General features: G+C 41.9%; 1 protein-coding gene across 1 annotated transcript in view; it reads right to left on the bottom strand.

Annotated features, from left to right (window-relative positions):
• LOC111150855 (solute carrier family 9 member C2 (putative)) overlaps nucleotides 1-16,522 on the bottom strand; it is a 102,601-nt gene that overhangs the window by 15,961 nt on the left and 70,118 nt on the right. The window contains 4 exon segments of the mRNA XM_022508492.1: nucleotides 3,166-3,264; nucleotides 9,161-9,286; nucleotides 11,935-12,083; nucleotides 14,126-14,177. Coding sequence (XP_022364200.1) covers nucleotides 3,166-3,264; nucleotides 9,161-9,286; nucleotides 11,935-12,083; nucleotides 14,126-14,177 — 426 coding nt within the window.

The raw sequence follows: 16,522 nt of genomic DNA, 5'->3' as shown, positions 1-16,522 counted from the left end.
CCTATAGCCATAAGGAACTAGATTCTATCAACAACCTCAAAGAATCTGGCAATGGGTTCTGCCCTCGGAGCTTCCAGAAGGGAACGCTACCTTGCCAACCCTCTGATATTGGCCTTGTGACACTCAAGCAGAGAAAGCAGGACTGATGAACTAAGAATTCCGAGAAACCAATCTAAGCCACTAGATGTATGCTGCGTTGCTACAGCATCAGTTGAACACCAACATGACATCTGCAACCGGAATACTGTTGGACTTACTCCTGAAGAAGAATTAACTAGGTCAGTCATTGCAGGAAGATTCCCCAAAGGGAAATGTATGTTGCAGCTTCTAAAAGTTCGAGTTGACATAATCTAAAAAATACGGGTAGCAGTGTATTTTTGTTTTGATTCTAAAGGGAGCATAGCACAAGGATTCTACTGGAAGCAGCATAAAATAATGTCTGAGTACATGGATACTGAGGCCAACTCCCTGGGTTCAAAGCCCTTCTTGACCTTTTACTGTGTGCCCTTGGGAGACAAGTGAATTAATTTGTCTGTGCACCAGTTTTCCCATGTGAAAAATAAGGCTATTATAAGGATTAAATGTCATAATATATTGCCATTTTGACCACCCTTTACAAAATTACAACTAACCTCTTCAATTGTCAATCAATTCTAATGTAAGGGCCTACTTAGCCAGAGCGATTTCATCTTGGTTAAACAGTGATTTTGTTGTTTATGCAGTAAAACTTAAACCGACCCCCCCCCCCCCGACCAACTTACTTAAAAGCAAGTCTAGGAAACCAGTAAAAAGATGGTCGACCAGTCCCTGATAACAGAGCCCTAATACAAGGGTGGGTCAGGTCAGGTGGAGGTAACAGAGCCCGGATGCAGGGATGAGTCCGGCCAGGTGGAGACATCCAATCAGTGGAACACGCATACTGTCTCCCTAGCTACCAAGGAGTGTGGGCCCCGCCTTTTGGGCGCCTTTTGGGCGCCAATTCTGACTAAGGTGATAGGCTAGTTCAAATAGCTACTATGGGGTGAGTTGTAGTTCAATTGACCACCTGTGTGTGACCTAGCATGACTGTGCAGCTTTCTCTGTGTGTTGCAATCTCATTGGCCACCTGTGTGTGGCCGGGCCCAACCACATGGCCTTTGCTCTATAAAAGTTAGTCTGTGAGGCTGGGAGTGGCTCCCTCTCTCTGTAAGAGGTGGCCCCGATGGTCAGTTTGATTTTTGATGCTTGGCGCGAAATAAAGCTTTGCTTGACCTTCGCTTTGTATCAGTCTCGCTCCTTTGATCACGGACCCTAACACTAACATACTGTACATTTAACTTATTTATTTTGCTCATTGTCCCATCGCCTTCCATGCCTCTGCTAGAAAGTGAACTCTAAGAAGGCGGGGATTTTTGTCTGTTTGGTCAATTCCCCGTGTCTAGAATGAACAGTGCCTGCGGCAGGGTAGTAATGAAGTAAACATTTGTTGAGTGAATGAATGAACATTTAAAAATTTTAAAATGCACTACATGTGTATTATATTTATCAAAATAAATTTTATATCAAAATAAATATTTATCAAAATAGTTTATTTCCATAATCAATTGGCTATTTTTAAGGCCTGAAATATCCCTTTCAAAAAATAGAAAGCCAAATACGTTATGTGCACTAGAATAATGGTTTGTCACTGATAAGCATCATTCAAGGCCTAGGAATTATTTGGGCCATAGCTGGGGCTCACCATGTATTCAGCTACTGGCATTCAGACTCAAAAGGATTCTTGTTCCCCTCACTCTACTAACATCTTTCTCTCTCTGGTCACTGTAAGGACCTATTTTATATTTTTATTTTAGCCAGAGGCTTCCATTGAGATTAAACAATAACTTTGTTGTTTAACCTTTAAACAGTCCCTGCTCCCCTTCCCCCAGGGGACTTAAAAACAAGTCCCGGAAACCAGCTCCAGGTAACAAAGCCCAGTACAAGGGTGGGTAAGGCCAGGTGGAGGTATTCAATCAGTGGGGGCACATACTGTCTCCTAGCTAACAAGGTGATGGGCTAGTTTCCATGGCTACTGTGGGGTGAACTGTAATTCAATTAGCTACCTGTGTGTGGCCAGGCCCAACCACATGGCCTTTGCTCTATAAAAGTTAGTCTGGAAAGCAGGGAGGGGTTGTCCTCTAAAAGGGGCGACCCCGGCTGGTCTGTTTGACAGTCGGTCTGATTCTTGATGCTTGGCGTGAAATAAAGCTTTGCTTGACCTTCGCTTTGTATCAGTCTCGCTCCTTTAATCACGGACCCATTATTGGGGTACCCATTTTTTGGGGGGACCTAACAGTCACCAAAAGCCTCCTGTTGTTTAAGTAAAGGTTGTAATTTCAGTCCTCATTCTATTTGACCTCTGTAAGGATCTGACATTGCAGTCTATCCCCTCATTCTTTTTTTTTTTTAAGATTTTATTTATTTATTTGACAGAGAGGGATCACAAGTAGGCAGAGAGGCAGGCAGAGAGAGAGGAGGAAGCAGGCTCCCTGCTGAGCAGAGAGCCCAATACAGAACTAGATCCCAGGACCCTGAGATCATGACCTGAGCCAAAGGCAGCGGCTTAACCCATTGAGCCACCCAGGCCCTCCCCTCATTCTTGACTCTCATTTCCTTTAGATAATCAGCCACTCCAAGTATTGCATTCCTTATCTGAACATCATGGAAAAAACCACTTCCTCCCAGGACTGCTGCAAGAAATAAGTAATGACTCTAAAAGCATTTTGCTAAATGGGAAGCACCTTTCAGATGTTGGGTCTTATCCTTCAGCTGTGGTCTTTGCTCTGAGCAGAAATGGCTTCATTCAGAAATTATGTTAAAAATTCAAAACTTTCAAGGCCCCTCAGTGGCTCAGTCAGTTAAACGTCCGACTCTTGATTTCAGCTCAGGTCATGATCTCAGGGTCCTGAAGTGGCATTTGGGCTTCCTCGCTCAGCACAGACTCTGTTTGACTTTTTCTCCCTCTGCACAACACCCCCCCCCCACCTTTCACACTTGTGTTTTTTTTCTCTCTCTCTCTCTCTCTCAAAATAAATAAATATATCTTTTAAAAAGAATTGAAAACTTTCCCGGTTCCTAAATGTTTCCTTGTATTAAAATCATATATTTCAAAAATACATTTTCAGCAAAGAGTAAATAGTCCCTCACAATTGCCATTCCGGAAATAACTAAGTAGATTCCTTGTGGCATTTCACCTTCTCTACAAATGACATCTCCGTAGTCAAAATAAGCAAGTTTGGCTCTCTCCTGCAAGAAAAATAAAAAGGGAGTCAACACAAAGGATCTAAATGGAAATAAGATTTTAAAGTTAAAATGGTTTCCAAGTAGAAAAAAAAAAAAAACGCACTGACTATATTCTCTGGTTTATTAATGAATTATAACGTGGGGACATGCTTCATTAGTTTTTTTGAAAGAAAGGAACAAGCGAGCAAACTGTCGACTTTGTGATCAGCACTGGGCACAGTGACTGGTGGAAATACCCAATAAATGTTCAGTTGAGTAGATGTTTCTAATAAAGTGTGATACTTCCGACAAAGCAGACAAAGACAGGATGCTCTGGAGAAGTCCAGAAAGGCCAAGGGACCCTGTCTTGGGTGTCCAGGGAAGACTTTAAAGAGTAAAGTCTGGGGGCGCCTGGGTGGCTTCAGTGGGTTAAAGCCTCTGCCTTCAGCTCAGGTCATGATCCCAGAGTCCTGGAATTGAGCCCCAAATCGGCTCTCTGCTCAGCAGGGAGCCTGTTTCCTCCTCTCTCTCTGCCTGCCTCTGTCTACTTGTGATCTCTGTCTGTCAAATAAATAAATAAAATCTTAAAAAAAAAAATAAAAAAATAATAAAAAAAAAAGAGAGAGTAAAGTCTGAGGGCTAAAGGAAGGGTGACAGATGGCCAGGATACAATGAGCTGAATATCATTCAGGGCAGAGGATTCAGTACGTGCAAAGACCCAAAGGCCATTAGAACATCTGCCCTTGGGGTAGCTGCAGAAGACCCAGTATGTCTCAGATGGGAGGTGGGGGCGAAGTGGGGGGGACCAAGACTGAGTTATGGATTAGGCCTTAATAGGCATAGTGCATAGCATTCACAATACTTTAGAGACTCACAACAACATTCTGGTTTCTTTTAAAATCGGAAGGGAATAAAACAACTTCTGCAAGAGGAAAATGTTTTAACACTAATATATTCATCTTTATACTAACGCGGTCATAAAGTATAATTTTTTGTACTTTTTGATGGGGCAAGAGCCCCACTAAGGCAAAAGTGCCAGGGCTCGTGAAAGTTGTCACGCAGCTGCAGTAGGGAAAGGACCGGAGAGGTGACCCCAGAGTCAGACCTTGAAGGTCCTCACAGACACTTTAAAGAGTTTGGGCTTTTCCCCAAAACCAAGGAGGAGCCACTGAAGGGTTTGTAACTGGAGAATGAGAGGGATAGATTTGCAATTTACAAAGATATGTAGGAAACATATTTCAAAATCATTCATAGTGGTTATCTCTAAGTGTGGGCTAAGTGACAAGTTTTCACTTTTCACTTCGTGTCCTTCTGAATTATTTCACAGCATTGAAACAGGCACTGATGACTTCACAGTGTTTTTTTTAAGTCCCCTAAAGCCAAATATCCAGCTTACGTATTATTCAGACCTTGGTTTTCTACCATTGACTTCTGGCTTATCGTTATAGACCTTTATGTTTTTAATTAACCACACCAATTGAAGGATGAAAGAAGGGAGGAGTATTTAAAATAAACTATTATAGCTGTGATGGAAACCAAGATTGAAATTATAGTCTACAATAAGGGGTGTTTCTTTTGTCTGCTGTGTGGAGTTCCCTGTTAGTCACATAATCCCTGGGCGGTCCCTAATGAGAATAATGCCCGTTTATTCCCAACTCATCACAATTTTTATCCTGGTCAAATCAATTGAAATGTCTATCAAAAACCAACATATGAAGGAAAGAGGACACTCAGACTGAGAGAAGCCTGTAAGAGGGTAAAGAAAGTCCAACAGCCTTGCAGAGGTATGGCAAGTTAGGGACAGGAGGAGGTTGTGTCCCAGTGACAGGTTCACCTCAGGTGTGTGTGAATCACTAATATATAGAGTTATCTTCTTCTCATGGGTTTCCCATTCCTCCCCATTCACTGCTGAATGGTCAGTTAATTAATTACACTTGTGAAAATTACTACCTATAAAGAACCAAATTCTGATTTTATCTTAAATTGGATTTTAACAAAACTAAGCAGAATGCAAATTATAAGAAACATTATTGAGATACCTTCTTCCCAGTCCAAGCCCAACTCCCACCTCCCACTCCCATTTATTTGAGCTCTATTCTCTAAACTATCCCCTATGGCCCCTGGCCATCCCATCAGGTTTCCTCCTCCTCCTTGTAGCCACACTTGCCCTCGCCAAAGCAGGACATCAGATCCAAGCCAGTTAGATTTCTCTCTCAAGAATTTGAACCGAGAGACAGAGTGTCTGGGAATTGAGAGCTGAGCATGATATCCAAGTGCTAGAAGAAAGGTCCAAAGATGCCCACCAATGATATTCCTGAGCTGGCCTGAATCCCACCATACCCGTTAGTTAGCTAACCATTTCTTAGCATCTTCTACACAACATCCCACTGTCTTTTCAGTCAACTTCCCCTTTGCTTAAACTGGTTCAAGTAAGCTTCTGTTACTTGCAACCAAAGGAGTCTTTTTTTTTTTTCTTTTTTAAGATTTTATTTATTTATTTATTTATTTGAGAGAGAGCAGGAAGAAGTATGAGCGGGGAGGGAGAGGCAGAGGGAGAAGCAGACTCCCTGCTGAGCAGGAAACCCAATTTGGGGCTTGATCCCAGGACCCTAGGATCATGACCTGAACTAAAGGCAGACACTTAACCAACTGAGCCTCCCACATGCCCTAAAACCAAAGGAGTCTTAATTCAAGAAAATTTGAAATCAATTTCAAAAGAAAAATTCAAAAATTTCTGGCATGAAGAAAACATTAGTATAGCAAGAAAGGAATCAACTCAGCAGAACCTGATTAAGACTGCTCTCTTTCCTGGGTGCCTGTGTGGCTCAGTGGGTTAAAGCCTCTGCCTTCGGCTCAGGTCATGATCTCAGGGTCCTTGGATCAAGCCCCACATCTGGCTCTCTGCTCAACAGGGAGCCTGCTTCCCCCTCTCTCTCTGCCTGCCTCCCTGCCTACTTGTGATCTCTGTCTGTCAAATCAATAAATAAAATCTTTAAAAAAAAAAAAAAAGACTGCTGTCTTTCTAGAAAACAAGGAAAATGTCCTTATTATGGACAAACAGATGCCTTATGTATCCACGTGCCTAGATCACAAAGTATGGTACAACGAAATTTGTGGTAAAGCAAACACCATTCCTTGTCACAGAGTTTTCCTAATTCTAAAAAATCTAACAGAGGTTTTAAGAGGTTGATGAAAAATCATAAACCTTGTAATTCATACAAAAGCCATTTAAAACCAAAGTCACACACTGGTCTATGGGTCATATCTAATTCAAGGATGTATTTTGTTCGCCCTACATGATACTTGAAAAATTTTGAATTCGTGCCAATTTTTTAAAATTTGGAAATTTCACATAAAAATTCAAATCTATGGGCTTTTTTAAAATCTGAGCTGTACATTATTAAATCTAAGAGTCAATTTTCGATCATCATCTTATTTGGTCTCATCCTCGTTTGACATAGTTGCTTACAGTCTCCTTTATGAAATATTTTCTTCACTTGGCTTCTGGAATACACTCTCTTTTAGTTTTCCTCCCACCTAAAGGATTACTCCTCAATTCTTCTTTTTTTTCCCAGTTTTATTGAGATGTAATTGACATACAGCACTGCTCAAGTTTAATGTTTATAGCATAATGACTCAATATAAATATATTGTGGGTGCCTGGTTGGCTCAATGGGTTAAGCCTCTGCCTTTGGCTCAGGTCATGATCTCAGGGTCCTGGGATTGAGCCCTGCATCGGGCTCTCTGCTTGGCAGGAAGCCTGCTTCCCTCTCTCTCTGCCTGCCTCTTTGCCCACTTGTGATCTCTCTCTCTGCCAATAAATAAGTAAAAATCTTTTTAAAAATACCTATATTATGAAACAATTACCATAAGTTTAATTAACATCCATTATCTCTTCTAATTACAAAAAATAATTATTTTCCTTGTGATGGGAAATTTTAGGACTTAATCTCTTAGCAAGTTTCAAGTACACCACACAGCAATGTTAAATATATACTCATCATGTTGTACAGCACATTCCTAGCACGCCTTTATCTTTTAACTTGGAAGACTGTACCCTTTGACCATCTTCCTTCAATTCCCCCTCCCCCCATCCTCTGCCTCTGGTAACCACAAATCTGATCGCTTTTTCTATTCTTTTCACTAATTCCTCCTCATCTCCCTTTTAAATGTTGGATAGCCCAGGACTCAGTCCTTGGATATCCATAGTAATTCCTTAAATTATCTCATCAAGTTTCTATGCTGACAACCCCAAAATCTCTATCTCCCATTTGGCCTCCCACCTGAATTCCAGTCACATATCCTACTGCCCACTTGACATCTCTATTTGGATGTCTAACGGCTTTCTTAAATTTAACTCATTCAGAATCGAATACTTGTGCCCTCCATATAAATCTTCTCTTCTCCATCTAAGTCAACAGGAACTCCATCCTATTTTCAGACTCAAATCCCAGAAGGCATTTTCTGTCTCTAACACTCCTTCCATCAGCACCTAAGAGCTCTACCTTCAAAACACCCCAAGAGTCTGACCACTGACCACTTGTTCTAATCCAAGTCCCCATCACTTCTTGCCTCCATTACAATCATCATCTTCCTGGCTTGCCCATATCACCTTATAGCCTATTCTCCACACAGCACCAAGGTGGGCATTTTTCTTTTTCTTTCTTTCTTTTTTTATTTTTTTTTAAAGAGCAGGTTTTGTTTTTGTTTTTGTTTTTGTTTTTTGAAGAGTTTATTTATTTATTTGACAGACAGAGATCACAAGTAGGCAGAGAGGCAGGCAGAGAGAGAGGAGGAAGTAGGCTCCCTGTTGAGCAGAGATCCTGATGCTGGGCTCAATCCCAGGACCCTGGGATCATGACCTGAGTCGAAGGCAGAGGCTTTAACCCACTGAGCCACCCAGGTGCCCCAAGGTGGTCATTTTTCAATATGAGTTATATCATATCACTTCTCTGTTTGAAACCTTTGCATAAGTTCCCATTTAAGTCAGAGTAAAAGCCAAAGTCCTGGCCTACAGAGTTGTACAAACTCAGGCTCCACACCTACTTCAACTTCATCGGCTCCTGCCATCACTAGTTCTGCCACAGGGGCTTTGGGGATGTTCCTTGAACAAACTGAGCCGGCCATTGCACTTGCCAGGAATGCTCTCCTCCCAGACTATCTACCGTCGGTATGCTACTGCTTACAGATCTCTCTTCAACCATCACCTACTAGGGCGGCTTCACTGATCACCCCATATAAAACAGCTTCTCAATTATATTCGCTTTTCTCCCTTTTTCTCCATAGCATTGACAATCATCTACTAGACCATATATTTGTGTGTTGGTGTGTTTATTGTCCATCTCTATCCAAATAATATAAAGTGCAAAGCAAGGACTTCATTTACTTTGTTCACTGGCATTATCCCCAAACCTATAACGGTCTCTGGCACAAAGAGGATTTTCAATAAATATTTCTTGAAAGAATCCAAATTCCAATAAAAACACTCAGCTGACTTTAGACAGACCACAAACTCTGGATTATACCGCAGATCTCATTGTTCCCTATTATACTATATACAGCTTATTTTACTTTTAGATCATCTGCCTGGCCTGTATAGTAATTAAAACTTGAAACCCTTACTCTTAAAAAAAGTCCTTTCCAGAGGGTGTATCTAGAAGTACGAACTCTACAACATAAAATAAGATGGTCACACAGACATCTTATCCTAAGCAGATAAGCCATTGTGAAAAATCATCTTTGCCTTGTAGGCTCAAAGTGAAATCTACTCTTCTGGGTTTTGCTGGGCCTCCATTTTGGCTTACCCTTCGCTGGTTGTCGCTGGATTCTTGCTTTAAATATGCTTCTTGTTAGTCCTGCATTAGAGAGTGGAAAATAATTATCATCAAACCTGAGTCAGAATAGAAGACAGAATCTTTACCTTGAAGAACTCAATGAGAACATCCTTATTTTCCAACCAAACAATATTATGAAGATATTTGTCAGGAGTAGGCGGTGGGATTGCCATTGGAAAGTTATTCAGTGCTTTTATTTTTGCAAGGAGTACCTGAAAACAAACAATCAAAATAATGGTGATCAGATTCTGTGACGGAAAAGGGATAGTAGGTAAAAATTAAGGAACTCTAACAAAACTACTGTTCTGTAAATTCATTTTGATTTTGACTCACAGTTTCTCTCACCCTACTGAAATTACCCTCTAACCTTTATTGGTCCTTATTCTTCCCTTAACTCATTGAATTTCTGAATTGATATATTAACTCAATTTGAGTTTATTACCTTTATAATCCAGTTAACACTGTCTGATACTGTCTTAATTTTAAAATCATCTAAACTTCACAGTTGATCACTGTACAATATAATCCACATTTTCTCAAATCTTTTTCATGTGTATGATTTGCTTTTCTAAATTCTTCTAATTTTGAAGGCTATAGTTCCAGCTTTGTGGGCTCTCAGAAACCTTCTCTGGCTTCTCAGTAAGAGATAATCACTTGTCTGCCTTATTCCCATGGCATCCCCTACAGATCTCCCTATGCAACTGATAACATTATACTATTATTGTTTTTACTTATCTGCCTCACCCTCACCCAACTTTTGTTGATTGTATGAATAAAGGACTGAATGAAAGAACAAGGAAAAGCCCATGGACTTTGTGGGCAATGTTGTGTTAAGTGTCCTAATCTCCTCAAAAGTCTGTGGCACATGGTAGGTATCCAGTATGTATTTACTCAATTAAATTGAATTAGCTAGCTAACTCTTTATGCCTTGGAAGATAATTATAGCTCTTTGGCTGACAGGCAATCAGTATGCTTTCAATAATTAACTATGGGATGACTAATTTACCCATTACCTTTCTAAACAAAACTATAGGAAAAAAAAACTCTCTCCTCATAAGGCTATTATTTATTTATTTTAATTAATGGTATCAAGTATTCAACTGAAATCTGATCTAGCCTTCAAAGTGATAAGTGAAAAAAAATAGAATAGAAAACGTAGTGTGGGGGTGCCTGGGTGGCTCAGTGGCTTAAGCGACTGCCTTCGGCTCAGGTCATGACCCCGGAGTCCTGGGATTGAGTCCCACATCAGGCTCCCAGCTCCATGGGGAGTCTGCTTCTCCTTCTGACCTCCCCTCTCATGCTCTCTCTCACTCTGTCTCTCTCTCTCTCAAATAAATAAAATCTTAAAAAAAAAAAAAGAAAGAAAACATAGTGTGTGTAGATGCATAGCCTGAAGACTACTGTAATGTAGCCCTTTTCTTTGGTCTGTCAGACACTAAGGAGAAATCGTATTACCCATTTAGTCCTTCACCATGATATTAGCCTAAAGAGATAGAACCTTAAAGGGGAAAGCTGGCCTGCCCCACACCCATTTCCCTTTGGGGCCAGTGGAGAGGGGACTGTATCTTGGGAATGACTAGAAGCACAGTGCACGTGACACTTGGCTGGGAGCTGCGCGTGTGACACTCCAGAGCAGCTAATCAGTGGGCAACACAGACAGAATGTGGGACCAGAGCTTCCATGTTTCTGCCTTATGCTAGGAAACAGATTCTTACAAAGGATAGAAAGAATAATTATATTTGCACAAATACATGGTCTAGATGGTAGATGTGATAGAGTGATAGCATTAAATATTAACAATGTTTTCCTCTGTCTTATGTCCCTATTTTTTTGCAAACACATGTCATTTTTCAAATGTCTACTCATCAGAAACCAAAGATGGTGTCTTCCCTGCTCCTCTCCTCTCAGAACTGCCACCAACACACACAAGCTGATCCTCTCCTTATCATATAAACATTATGTGATTCCCACCTCCCTCATCACAGCTGCTAGGACTGGGCACTGCACATTTACCAGTAAACAGAGAAGCAGAAAAATGTTGTTGAGTTTTTGGAGGGAGCCACAAGATATTGGCACAGAGGGCAACCTTGATAGGAAATGGGAGAATCTGGAAAGCTTTCCAGTTCTGTAGTCAAGTCCTTTCCTCAGGCCTGGCCACATGGTCTGGCTACTGTGGATTCTGTAAGACACCATGTGTCTTTTTAAAAAAAATATTTATTTATTGGAGCACGTGGGTGGCTCAGTGGGTTAAGCCTCTGCCTTCGGCTCGGTCATGATCCCAGGGTCCTGGGATCAAGCTCTGCATCGGGCTCTCTGGGGGGGGTAGCCTGCTTCCCCTCTCTCTCTGCCTGCCTCTCTGCCTACTTGTGATCTCTGTCTGTCAAATAAATAAATTTTTAAAAAATATTTATTTATTTATTTGATAGAGAGAGAGAGAGAGAGATCACAGTAGGCAGAGAGTCAGGCAGAGAGAGAGGGAAGCAGGCTCCCTGCTGAGCGGAAAGCCCGATGTGGGGCTTGATCCCAGGACCCTGAGATCATGACCCGAGCTGAAGGCAGAGGCTTAGCCCACTGAGCCACCCAGGCGCCCCCACCATGTGTCTTTATAATAAATCCTCCAACCCCATTTCTTAGCTAAGCCTAACTTAGGCTGGTTTCTGTTACTTGCAGCCAAACAGTTTTGACATGGTAGGTATGTACCAGATAGCGTTGGCGCTCGCTGCCGCTGGTATTAACAAAGGCTTTAGGCAAAGGACAGAGTTAACACCTGATTTAACTCCCTCACTCGTTACACTCTGCCCAAGCTGCAATGTGGGCTTGGGCCTATGGAATCAAGCCAAATGGAAAATCACTTTCTTACCTTATTCATCTCGATGCCCTCATGTTTATCAATAATGCCTCTTGACCACAGGAAGGTGAGGTTTTTCAGAGCTTTAGCAATCACACTCCGGATTGCCTGCCTGGTCTTCAAAGCAATGACAACATCGCGACCCTCATGCTCGATGAGTCCTGAAGCAAATAAAACTGTTCGTAAGCAAACGGTGCAATGACCGCATTGATAACTAATACCTATGTAATGGTTTATAGTTTCCAAAGTATTTACACGATACCTGTCATGCCTGTTCCATACAGAGCTTGTGAGGCTGGGGGTCTAGAGCTATCTCCAACTCCATTTGATGGATGAAAACATTGAAAACTGGCTTCCCCCACAAACTAGGAGAAACTCACCTTCTCTGCCTTAGTCCCATGGCATGTCCTACATATCTCCATTACGGAATTTATTACATTGTGGCATTTTGATTTTTATTTATTTGTCTCATCCTAAATATCAAATGACTTAATGAAAGAGCCCCTGGACTTCAGCTGGTAGAACTTTCTGAGATCAGATCGCGTATCTTGTCCTCTTTAGCGAACACAGGAAGTCACGAACTGGGCTGTGACTCACAACCAAAACTGCATCTCCTTCATCTTTGTACTCCTAACATGGAGCAAAATCCCTGATGTCAAACTTTTTTTTTTTTTTAAACTGGCTGGTAAAATGAAAGATAGCGTGATTGGGAACATAGGTTGTTGGAGCACTTGGCTCTTGACCTTGGGATCATGAGTTCGAGCCCCATGTTGGGTGTGGAATCTACTTAAAATTAAATTTTTTTTTTTTAAGGAACTTAGGTTTCAATGTCCAGTACACCCTGCCTGGATATCCAGCTCACCACTTACGGCCCTTATGACTTCAGGCAAGTTAATCTTTCTTTCTTTCTTTCTTTTTTTTTTTTTTTTGAAGATTTTATTTATTTGTCAGAGAGAGAGAGAGCGCGCGAGAGCGAGCACAGGCAGACAGAGTGGCAGGCAGAGTCAGAGGGAGAAGCAGGCTCCCCGCCGAGCAAGGAGCCCAATGTGGGACTAGATCCCAGGAGGCTGGGATCATGACCTGAGCCGAAGGCAGCTGCTTAACCAACTGAGCCACCCAGGCGTCCTAAGTTAACCTTCCTAAACCTTAAATCTTATAGCTTCATTATCTATAAGATGAAAATGATCATAGTATATGCCACATAGAGTAATCATAAAGATTAAATGAAATAATGCATATAAACCTGTTAACACAGTTCCTGACATAATTAACATTTAACAATCACATGCAGTAACTATTTGGGAACAGGCACTCCTTTTTATGGGACTGAATCAAGAGAACTTTCTAATTGTCCCTTCTAACCTAAAAGCATACTATGAGACAGCAGCTCCTAGACCCCTAATCTTTAAAAGCACAGAAATAAAAATCTACCTACATGTAAAGGCAACAATGGGTCCTGGATTTTCTGAGACCGCACCAAAATTTCTGGCATGTTGTCTCCAAATCCACAATTTCATTCATGAGGCCACATTCTTCTAATTTTGATTTGGAAAGTCTGACCCTCATAAATCCATATGATATCTTATAATATAGTTATGAACACAAAGTGGTCTTACTTGATTTCTTTTATAATAACTTCCGTTTCTGCCAGGCTCTCTTCCCAGACACTTATGCATACACTGAGAGCCTGGCCTACAGCCCCTTGTAAGGAAAACAGACCCAAGCAGCTTTGTGTAGACTCCTAGGGCTCCTGCTGCATGCTTCAACTCAAGCAGAGTGATTATAGATGCCCAAGAAATGACCTCCCTTGTAGCCCCACATTCCTGAGCATCCTTGCAAGCAAAGTAGAACAAAACAAAGACACCCTTTGTCAAATGTGATTCTCACGTGTCTTACTCTTGCAGCCTTAAGGAACCTGATCTTGCCACTTTAATATACTTTCCACGCTCCTCATTCTTTCCTCTACGTTCCCACAGCAAGTACAAGACTTCCTCTCACTTTCTGCAATTGTCCATTGGTATTCTCATACCCTCCACCAGGCTCTGCGCTTTCAGCATACCTGGCCTTCTGCGTGCATTCAGTAAATGCTTGTTGAATGAATAAATGAGTAATAAAAGGAAAATTTGAACTTGTCTTCCCTCGGTTAAATTATGGATAATAATAAGCTGTGATTTCGGGAAATCAGACTCTCCCAACTACATACCTAGTTCTTTGACAGCATCTCGTTTGTTGGTTTCCAAAATTTCATATAATTTCTGTAAGAAGTTAAGAAAGACATTACTTTGTTACTACAGCAAGTGCATGTCTGCCTTTAAAATCTGAGAAAAAGAAGCAATCCCACTTAGTTTATGATGTGGGGGAGAGGTTTGGCTCAATTCTTTTCTCTGTGCGGATTCTGCTGCTTTCTCCGTGCTCCTACTCCTATTACAATGAATAGTCTGCCGTCGGTAGCTTGCATAACCACCGGACCCAGCCTTTCTCCGAGACAATGACTGTGCATTCCACTGCGCACCGAGGAGAATTCTCACAGACAGAGCTCTGTTAAGAGAGAGCCAACTGAGCAGCTGTTTGGGCAGCTAGTCTATTGGGAGCATAAAAACCAGCAGAAGAATGAGAAATGATGGTACTGATTAGTTCATGTTTCCTACGGATAACTCCTGCCATAAGAAACAGCTCTATGCCAGGGCTCATGGTGCTTTAAGCAGCGCTCAGTCATGCGGTGGGTGTTGGTCAGATGCCCACATGTCCCGGGCTCTGCTCTTTGTGGAGCTTATTCTCCAGCTTTCAGTCTTTCTGGAGCTTGCCCTTGGCCACACCAACAGCCCTGGCCGCCAACAACCAGCAGTTCCCTAGGATTGTCAGGGACAGACGACTGAAACCCTGCACCCGAGTAACACACAGCATAGTTCTGTTCACGGGGAAGAGTAACAAACACGGTGCTACTTTACTGGCTTGTGATGTTTTGTTTTTTGGGTTTGTTTTGTTTTGTTTTAAGATTTATCTACCCATTTTAGGGGCACTGGGTGGCTCAGCCAGTTAAGTGTTTGCCTTCGGCTCAGGTCATGTTCCTGAGAAGCAGGGAGCCTGCTTCTCCCTTTCCCTTTGCCCATCTCCCAGCTCGTTCTCTCTCTCTCTCTCTCCCTCTCCCTCTGCAGCCCCTCTTGTGCTTTTCTCTCTCAGTCTCACTCTATCTCCTATAAATAAATAAAAACCTTAAAAAAAAAAAAAGATTTACCTATCCATTTGAGAGAGAGTTTGCACACACATGGGGCGGGGGGGACAGAGGGAGAGGGACAGAGGGAGAGAATCTCCAGGAGGCTCCCCGTTGAGCACAGAGCCCAATGCAGAGCTCCATCCTAGGACCCCGAGATCATGACCTGAGCCCAGATCAAGAGTCTGATACTTAACCAACTGAGCCACCCAGGTGCCCCTACAGGCTTGTTATCTAAAATTTAAGTAACTAAAGTTATGTTTTTGCTGTTGTTTTGGCCTAGAAAAATTACATATAATTAATCCCTCATTTGAATATAAGAATGAGGTATACAATTTTATTTTATTTTTTTTTAAAGATTTTATTTATTTATTTGACAGAGAGAGATCACAAGTAGATAGAGAGGCAGGCAGAGAGAGAGAGAGAGAGGGAAGCAGGCTCCCCACTGAGCAGAGAGCCCAATGCGGGACTCTATCCCAGGACCCCGAGATCATGACCTGAGCCGAAGGCAGCGGCTTAACCCACTGAGCCACCCAGGCGCCCGAGGTATACAATTTTAAAAAATTGTTTCTTCTCACTTGATAACACTGAATCAATATTGGGAAGGTGTCAAATTAATGGCCTGCCCACGGCACCCACACACTGTGGTCCCTTTCTGCTTGCACGGGTGCATAGGTAGCTGCAAAGATTCCTTCAAATCAAACTGGACTGATAACAACTTTGTCAAAATGCTATAGAACGAACTGCACCAGAGAGCAGAGGAACCAACTCTGACCCACACAGAGAACAGAGTCATGAAAGTCTGGGCACACTTGTGTCTCCTCTAAGTGAGAGGACACTGGTCAGTTTTTGAACCACGTCACTTTCAGAATAAACACAAGTGTGATATCTAAACACATCTCAAAACAAAATTAAATCCTTACTGACGTTCCTTTATAAATGCCAAAGGGGAATTCGTTTCATCTCTTAGAATTTGAGGCTAAGCACACCACACATCAATGCCTTCTCCCAAACTCCTCAAAACCCATTACTTCCCACCCCTGACTGCTATTTTCTTCCCTCCTCTTCCAGTTTCTGAAATATTTTCTTCTAGAATACATTTATCTTCTTTCTATTGTAGATCCATCTAGACTTTCTGTACTTCTTTTGACTTCTCTAACATCCAAGGTTAATCAACAAGATAGAGTTCTGTTGCATATTTGATCCAATAATTGATACTACCTGGATAAATCTAGAGAATAGTTCTCTAGCTTATTTATAAAGATGTCATGAAAGATGTTAGATGGGGTGCCTAAGTGGCACAGATGGTTAGGCCTCTGCTTTCGGCTCAGGTCATAATCCCAGGGTCCTGGGATCAAGTCCCACATTGCACTCCTTGCTCAGCGAGGA

Source organism: Enhydra lutris, unplaced genomic scaffold (genome assembly GCF_002288905.1).
Source record: "Enhydra lutris kenyoni isolate GAN:26980312 unplaced genomic scaffold, ASM228890v2 scaffoldscaffold24, whole genome shotgun sequence".
Classification (NCBI taxonomy): Eukaryota; Metazoa; Chordata; class Mammalia; order Carnivora; family Mustelidae; genus Enhydra; species Enhydra lutris.
Note: the sequence above shows the minus strand (reverse complement) of the source record. Positions and strands in the feature narration are given on the sequence as shown.